Source organism: Nerophis ophidion, linkage group LG14 (genome assembly GCF_033978795.1).
Source record: "Nerophis ophidion isolate RoL-2023_Sa linkage group LG14, RoL_Noph_v1.0, whole genome shotgun sequence".
Taxonomy (NCBI): Eukaryota; Metazoa; Chordata; class Actinopteri; order Syngnathiformes; family Syngnathidae; genus Nerophis; species Nerophis ophidion.
The window spans coordinates 12,287,485-12,296,728 of NC_084624.1; the positions used below are offsets into that span (position 1 = coordinate 12,287,485).

At 39.9% G+C, this 9,244-nt stretch overlaps 1 protein-coding gene across 1 annotated transcript in view; it reads right to left on the bottom strand.

Moving 5' to 3' along the window:
- The window catches only part of wls (Wnt ligand secretion mediator), an 81,594-nt gene extending 73,901 nt beyond the window's left edge, over window positions 1–7,693 (bottom strand). The window contains exon 1 of the mRNA XM_061919850.1: window positions 7,469–7,693. Within this exon, the coding sequence (XP_061775834.1) occupies window positions 7,469–7,574 (106 nt within the window). The 5' untranslated portion in view covers window positions 7,575–7,693. The remainder of the gene's footprint in view (window positions 1–7,468) is intronic.
- Between the last annotated feature and the right edge of the window lie 1,551 nt (window positions 7,694–9,244).

Genomic DNA, 9,244 nt, shown 5'->3' on the forward strand with positions numbered 1-9,244 from the left:
TTAATGCGAAACAAACACTTACCAATCGACGGATTTAAGTTGCTCAAGTGTCACAAGATGCGAAAGTCCTGATCGTTTGGTCCGCACATTTTACCGGCGATGCTAATAAGGCAGCCATGCTATGGGCCACTTCATTAGGTACACCCATGCTATGGCCGAATAGCGTCAATAGCTATTCGCTCAATGGCTACAGTTTCTTCTTCAATTTCGTTCTCGCTATCTGCCTCCATACTCCGACCATCTGTTTCAATACATGCGTAATCTGTTGAATCGCTTACACAGCTGAAATCCGAGTCTGAATCCGAGCTAATGTCGCTATATCTTGCTGTGGTAACCGGCATGTTGTTTGTATTGGCAGCCCTGTATGAATTCACAGGGAAATGGACAGTCGCGTTGCAAATAGCGAAAATCAAGAACTTTAAAGCTTTTTTTAGGGATATTCCGGGAGGTGTAAAATTTTGAAAAAAAATTTGAAAAATAAAACAAGCCACTGGGAACTGATTTTTATTGTTTTCAACCCTTTTGTAATTGTGATAATGTTCCCCTTTAAAGGCCTACTGAAACCCACTCGTACCGACCACGCAGTCTGATAGTTTATATATCAATGATGAAATATTAACATTGCAACACATGCCAATACAGCCTTTTTAGTTTACTAAATTGCAATTTTAAATTTCCCGCTAAGTGTCGTGTTGAAAACGTCACGGTATGATGACTCGTATGATGACTCGTATGATGACGCGTGAGTTTGACGTCTCGGGTTGTAGCGGACATTATTTTCCAGCTCGATCCAAGCTGTAAGTAGCCTGCTTTAATAGCGTAATTAAACAGTATTCTGGACATCTGTGTTGCTGAATCTTTTGCAATTTGTTAAATTAATAATAGAGAAGTCAAAGTAGAAAGTTGGAGGTGGGAAGCTTTTAGCCTTCAGCCACACAAACACACGGTGTTTCCATTTTTAAAATTCCCGGAGGTGAAGCTTTACTATGGATCAGAGCGGTCAAGCGAACATGGATCCCGACTACATGTCAACCGGCAGTTTTCGGTGAGAAAATTGTGGTAATAAGTCGGCTCTTACCGGAGATCAGCGGAGCTTCTGTCCTGCTGCAGCTGCCGTGGCCACACCCCTCCAACTTTCAGGTACTATTTAAATCACTAAAACACTAGCAACACAATAGGCAGATAAAGGATTTCCCAGAATTATCCTAGTAAATGTGTCTAAAAACATCTGAATCGCTCCCACTTTTATTTTTTAATTTTTTTTGTAGTCCTCCACTCTAAATTTCCTCATCCACGAATCTTTCATCCTCGCTCAAATTAATGGGGAAATCGTCGCTTTCTCGGTCCAAATGGCTCTCGCTGCTGCTGGCTATGAATGTAAACAATGTGAGGATGTGAGGAATTCTACAACCCGTGACATCACACACATATCGTCTGCTACTTCCGGCAAAGGCAAGGCTTTTTTATTAGCGACCGAAAGTTGCGAACTTTATCGTCGATGTTCTCTACTAAATCCTTTCAGCAAAAGCATGGCAATATTGCGAAATTATCAAGTATTACACATAGAATGGACCTGCTATCCCCGTTTAAATAAGAAAATCTCATTTCAGTAGGCCTTTAAGAGAGTCTTGAAAGAAGTGGCTAGTAAAGGTAATAAAGTCCAACAAAAAAAGCTAAAGTGCGATAAAAGAAAAGTCTCCTAAAAATATAATTTCATCATCTTGGGGAATACAATCGAACCATGCTCGTGCCTGCAGTGATCACTTTGTAAAATGTTTGTTTGAACATTTGATTTGTTTGAGAAACTTTCTGTCACGCAATCTTAGTAGTGTTTGAGGGCAGAACTAAACGTAAAGAAAGGGGAAGCGATGGAAATAAATTACATGTATTACTAATCTAATCTGTCAGCCATTTAACATATGGATAACTTATTTCATGGAATTTTTTAAAAATAAAATAGAGAAAAACAGTCATCCCTCGCCACATTGGGCTTTAAATACCACATTGCGGCTTTTTGGGGCATATATTTAAAGCGTATTCTAAATATTAAATTCCTGAGGACTTTTTTGTCCTGGCACTACTTATAACTGGACTAAAATTATTTCCCAGTGTATAAAAGGGTTGCACCTGACGTCATGTGCGCGTTTCTTCTTTGTGGTTTCATTCATTCATTTCATTGATGGTCGAGCACCTTGTGCGTAGCATTAAAACAAGGGAGAGTGAGTGTAGCGTTTATGCAGAAAATGGTCAAATAGAGAGATAGGAAAGATCTTTCATAGAATCCCGAAAGAAATGCTTAATAAAAAGGTAAAGAAGTTAAAAATATCACTTTCATCATCTTGTGGAATACAATCGAACCATGCTCGTGTCTGCAGTGATCACTTTGTAAAATGTTTGTTTCAACATTTGATTTGTTTGAGAAACTTTCTGTGATGCTATTCCAGTGTATTCTCTACTATATTAGTCCGGCTTCTCTGGGCCCGAGATCATCTAAGATGGACTGATGCAAAGTGGAAAAATGTTCTGTGGTCTGACAAGTCCACATTTCAAATTGTTTTTGGAAATATTCGACATCGTGTCATCCGTACCAAAGGGGAAGCGAACCATTCAGACTGTTATCGACGCACAGTTCAAAAGCCAGCATCTGTGATGGTATGGGGGTGCATTAGTGCCCAAGGCATGGGTAACTTACACATCTGTGAAGGCACCATTGATGCTGAAAAGTACATACAGGTTTTGGAACAACATATGCTGCCATCTAAGCGCCATCTTTTTCATGGACGCCCCTACTTATTTCAGCAAGACAATGCTAAGCCACATTCAGCACGTGTTTCAACCGCGTGGCTTCGTAAAAAAAGAGAGCGGGTAGTTTCCTGGCCCGGCTGCAGTCCAGACCTGTCTCCCATGGAAAATGTGTGGCGCATTATGAAGCGTAAAATACGACAGCGGAGACCCCGGACTGTTTAACGACTGAAACTCTACATAAAACAAGAATGGGGAAGAATTCCACTTTCAAAGCTTCAACAAATACCTTCCTCAGTTCCCAAACGTTTATTGAGTGTTGTTAAAAGAAAAGGTGATGTAACAGAGTGGTGAACATGCCCTTTCCCAACTACTTTGGCACGTGTTGCAGCCATGAAATTGTAAGTTAATTACAAACCCTGTTTCCATATGAGTTGGGAAATTGTGTTAGATGTAAATATAAACGGAATACAATGATTTGCAAATCATTTTCAACCCATATTCAGTTGAATATGCTACAAAGACAACATATTTGATGTTAAAACTGATAAACATTTTTTTTTTTGCAAATAATCATTAACTTTCGAATTTGATGTCAGCAACACGTGACAAAGAAGTTGGGAAAGGTGGCAACAAATACTGATAAAGTTGAGGAATGCTCATCAAACACTTATTTGGAACATCCCACAGGTGTGCAGGCTAATTGGGAGCAGGTGGGTGCCATGATTGGGTATAAAAACAGCTTCCATGAAATGCTAAGTCATTCACAAACAAGGATGGGGTGAGGGTCACCAATTTGTAAGCAAATTGTCGAACAGTTTTAGAACAACATTTCTCAACGAGCTATTGCAAGGAATTTAGGGATTTTACCATCTACGGTCCGTAAAATCATCAAAAGGTTCAGAGAATCTGGAGAACTCACTGCATGTGAGCGATGATATTTTGGACCGTTGAACCGTCAGGCGGTACTGCATCAAAAACTGACATCAGTGTGTAAAGGATATCACCACATGGGCTCAGGAACACTTCATAAAACCGCTGTCAGTAACTACAGTTGCTCGCTACATCTGTAAGTGCAAGTTAAAACTCTACTATGCAAAGCGAAAGCCATTTATCAACAACACAAAGGAACGGTGCCAGCTTCGCTGGGCCCGAGCTCATCTAAGATGAACTGATGCAAAGTGGAAAAGTGTTCTTTGGTCTGACGAGTCCACATTTCAAATTATATTTGGAAACTGTGGACGTGGTGTCCTCCGGTACAAAGAGGAAAATAACCATCCGGATTGTTATAGGCGCAAAGTTCAAAAGCCAGCATCTGTGATGGTATGGGGGTGTGTTAGTGCCCAAGGCATGGGTAACTTACACATCTGTGAAGGCACCATTAATGCTGAATGGTCCATACAGGTTTTGGAGCAACATATGTTGTCATCCAAGCAACGTTATCATGGACGCTCCTGCTTATTTCAGCAAAATAATGCCAAGCCAACGTGTTACAACAGCGTGGCTTTGTAGTAAAAGAGTGCGGCTACTTTCCTGGCCCGCCTGTAGTCCAGACATGTCTCCCATCGAAAATGTGTGGCGCATTATGAAGCGTAAAATACGACAACAAGACCCCGGACTGTTGAACAACTTAAGCTGTACATCAAGCAAGAATGGGAAAGAATTCCACTTTCAAAGCTTCAACAAATAGTTTTCTCAGTTCCCAAACGTTTGAGTTTTGTTAAAAGAAAAGGTGATGTAACACAGTGGTGAACATGCCCTTTCCCAACTACTTTGGCACGTGTTGCTGCCATTAAATTACAAGTTAGTTATTATTTGCAAAAAAAAGTAAATGAGTTTGAACATCAAATATCTTGTCTTTGTAGCATATTCAACTGAATATGGGTCGAAAAGGATTTGCAAATCATTGTATTCCGTTTATATTTACATCTTACACAATTTCCTAACTCATATGGAAACGGGGTTTGTAAATACAGTTCTAGTCAATTGACATAGTTGTGATTTCCCTCTCAGCATGAAAGTTGAAAGGCCTACTGAAAGCCACTACTACCCACCACACAGTCTGATAGTTTATATATCAATGATGAAATATTAACATTGCAACACATCCCAATATGGCCTTTTTAGTTTACTAAATTACAATTTTAAATTTCCCGGGAGTTTCGTCTTGGAAACATTGTGTAATGATGACGTCACGTCACGTCACGCGTTTTTAGGAAGTATGAGCGCTACGCACACACACAGCTAAAAGTCGTCTGCTTTAACCGCATAATTACACAGTATTTTGGAGATCTGTGTTGCAGAATCTTTTGCAATTTGTTCAATTAATATTGGAGAAGTCACAGTAGAAAGATGGAGTTGGGAAGCTTTAGCCTTTAGCCACACAAACACACGGTGATTCCTTGTTTAAAATTCCTGGAGGTGAAAATTTACAATGGATCAGAGCGCGGTCAAGCGGACATGGATCCCACCGAATGTCAACCAGCAGGTTTCGGTGAGAAAATTGTGGGTAAAAAGTCGCCACCTACCAGATATCAGCTGAGCTTGTGTCGTCCGTACAGCTGCTGTCGACTCCCCTGAGACACTGCACGTCAACACACCCGAGGACATACACCTCCGTCTATCAGGTACTATTTAATTCACTAAAACACTAGCAACACAATAGAAAGATAAGGGATTTCCCAGAATTATCCTAGTAAATGTGTCTAGAAAAGTCCGGAATCCATCCCAATGCAATCGCGTTTTTTTTTTTGTAACTTTTTTTTGTAGTCCGTCAGTATCAGTATCCCCAAACACAAATCTTTCATCCTCGCTCAAATTAATGGGGAAATTGTCGTTTTCTCGGTCCGAACAGCACTTTTTGTTGGAGGCTGCCATTAAAAACAATGTGAATACGTGAGGAGCCATCAAACATGTGACGTCATCGTCTGCGACTTCCGGTAGAGGCAGGGCTTTTCTCTTATCACCGAAAGTTGTGAACTTTATCGTGGATGTTCTCTACTAAATCCTTTCATCAAAAATGTCAATATCGCGAAATAATCAAGTATGACACATAGAATGGACCTGCTATCCCCGTTTGAATAAGAAAATTTCATTCTTCTATGTCCCACTCTCCCTTGTGGAGGGGGTCCGGTCCGATCCGGTGGCCATGTACTGCTTGCCTGTGTATCGGCTGGGGACATCTCTGCGCTGCTGATCCGCCTCCGCTTGGGATGGTTTCCTGCTGGCTCCGCTGTGAACGGAACTCTCGCTGCTGTGTTGGATCCGCTTTGGACTGGACTCTCGCCACTGTGTTGGATCCATTATGGATTGAACTTTCACAGTATCATGTTAGAACCGCTCGACATCCATTGCTTTCCTCCTCTCCAAGGTTCTCATAGTCATCATTGTCACCGACGTCCCACTGGGTGTGAGTTTTCCTTGCCCTTATGTGGGCCTACCGAGGATGTCGTAGTGGTTTGTGCAGCCCTTTGAGACACTAGTGATTTAGGGCTATATAAGTAAACATTGATTGATTGATTTCAGTAGGCCTTTATAATGAGCATATATTAATGGAGTATGAAGAAGAATGTTTTAATGTAGACACATAGAATCATCATACTGCTGTGATTATATGCATCAAGTGTTCATTTAAGGCTAAGGAAAAATATGGAGATATATATCGTGTATCGCAGTGGTTCTCAAATGGGGGTACGTGTACCCCTGGGGGTACTTGAAAGTATGCTAAGGGTTACGTAAGATTTTTCAAAAATGTTCTAAAAGTAGCAACAATTCAAAAATCCTTCATGAATATATTTATTGAATAATACTTCAACAAAATATGAATGTAAGTTCATAAACTGTGAAAAGAAATGCAACATTGCCATATTCAGTGTTGACAGCTAAAAAATTTTGTGGACATGTTCCATAAATATTGATGTTAAAGATTTCTTTTTTTGTGAAGAATTGTTTAGAATGAAGTTGATGAATCCAGATGGATCTCTATTACAATCCCCAAAGAGGACACTTTAAGTTGATGATTACTTCTATGTGTAGAAATCTGTATTTATAATTGAATCACTTGTTTATTTTTCAACAACTTTTTAGTTATTTTTAAAAAATTATTTTCCAAATAGTTCAAGAAAGACCACTACAAATGAGCAATATTTTGCACTGTTATGCAATTTAATAAATCAGAAACTGATGACATAGTGCTGTATTTTGCTTCTTTATCTCTTTTTTGCAACCAAAAATGTTTTGCTCTGATTAGGGGGTACTTGAATCAAAAACATGTTCACAGGGGTACATCACTGAAAAAAGGTTGAGAACCACTGTTGTATGGTGACATGGCCTAAAAATATCGCCCAGCCCTAAATCCAAGGTCCTCCATACAACAGAAACACTCATGTTCTTAGGAATTTGCTGCAAAAATGTGTGTTTGGAGGCGAGGGGACGCCAGGAGAGACTTTCGGAAGGAACCAGTGAAACTAAGCTGGTTTTTAAAGATGGAGGCGGTAAGTATGGCGGTTTAGAGCAGAAACACCTTGACAAAAAGTACACGCCGGAGGGGCCAAAGTGAAGCTTTCAAGGCGTCAAAATGTACTCAAAAGAACAAAAACGACGACTTTTAAACGCGTAAGTATGCAGGCGTGCGGAGAAGTGGGAAAAGTTAGCATTGGACACAGGGCGAACACCGAAAAGACTTTAAAAAAAAAAAAAAAAAAAAAAGTGAGCGCGGTAAACTCACCGATCAAGCCGCCCACCATGAAGGCAAACGCCTGGAACAAAAGCAGGATCACTCCCACTATCACCAACTTTTTGCTGCTCATGTTCTCGATGATGGCTCCCGCCATGGCGCCGCTGGCTGAGGGCGAACACAGAAAAAACAAAACACAACAATGTGGATGAAAAGAGGACAAGTCGCCGCATCCGCCGACAGGGAGGGAAGGAAGAAGAAGAAGTCGCGCCCCCCCCACTCCCACTCCCACTCCCCCTCCCCCTCCCGCCTTTCAACTCGCAAGGAGGGAAAAGTAGAAAAAAAAAAAATCACTTTGGTCACGTGACCGAACAGAGCTCGGATTTATCCTCAAGCAGGAGAGAGAGCGGGGAGTGAGTCGATACAAGTGTCGAGTACGCCGATACCACTGACGTCGCAATGTTGGGTATATAATAGCGTCATTTGATTGTCATTTTACTATTTTCTTGTTTGATTTGAAAAAAAAAATTTTTTTTTGTTGGTTTTGATACGATTTCTGCCCTTTCGGAACGGGTTGATACAAGTGTCTATTGCATCAATACCAATGGTGTCGCAATATTGGGTTTATCATAGCGCCATTTGATCGTCTTTTTAGTGTTTTATTGTTTGATTTCAGAAAGTATATTTGTGTGTTTTTTGTTGGAAAATAATTGGTTTTGATACGATACCTGCCCTTTTGGGACAGGTTGAGCAGGGTTCGATACAAATGTCGACTGCATGGATACCAATGGTGCCGCAATATTGGGTTTATAATAGCGTCATTTGATCGTCATTTTAGTGTTTTCTTGTTTATTTATAAAAAAATTGTGTTTTTTTTTTTGTTGGAAGATAATTGGTTTTGGTACGATTTCTGCCCTTTCTGGACGAGTTGAGCAAGGAGTGGGTCGATACAAGTGTCTATTGCATGGATACCAATTGAGTCGCAATATTGGGTTTATTATAGCGTCATTTGATCGTCTTATTAGTGTTTTTTTTGTTTGAATTTAGAAATTTTTGTGTTTTTTTAGTTGGAAAACAATTGGTTTTTGATACGATTTCTGGCCTTTCCGAACGGGTCGAGCAGGGAGTGAGCCGATACAAGTGTCAACTGCATCGATACCAATGGAGTCGCAATATTGGGTTCATAATAGCGCCATTTGATCGTCTTTTTAGTGTTTTTTTATTTGATTTTAGAAAATGTTTGTGTTTTTTTAGTTGTTGGAAAATAATTGGTTTTGATACGATTTCTGCCCTTTCGGAACGGGTCGAGCAGGGAGAGAGTCGATACAAGTGTCAACTGCATCGATACCAATGGAGTCGCAATATTGGGTTTATAATAGCGTAATTTGATCATCTTTTTAGTGTTTTTTTGTTTGATTTTAGAAAATGTTTGTGTTTGTTTTTTGGGGGGGAAAATAATTGGTTTTGATACGATTTCTGCCCTTACGGAACGGGTCGAGCAGGGAGAGAGTCGATACAAGTGTCATTTGCATCGATACCAATGGAGTCGCAATATTGGGTTTATAATAGCGTAATTTTATCGTAATTTCAATGTTTTCTTGTTTAATTTTAGAAAATATATGTGTTTTTTTTGTTAAAAAATAATTGGTTTTGATATGATTTCTATCCTTTCGGAACAGGTCGATACAAGTGTCAATTCTATCGATACAAAAGGTGACGCGCATATTGCGTTTATAGTAGCGTCATTTGATTGTAATTTTAGTGTTTTCTTGTTTGATTTTACAAAATATATGTGTTTTTTCGGTGCAAAATAATTGGTTTTGATAC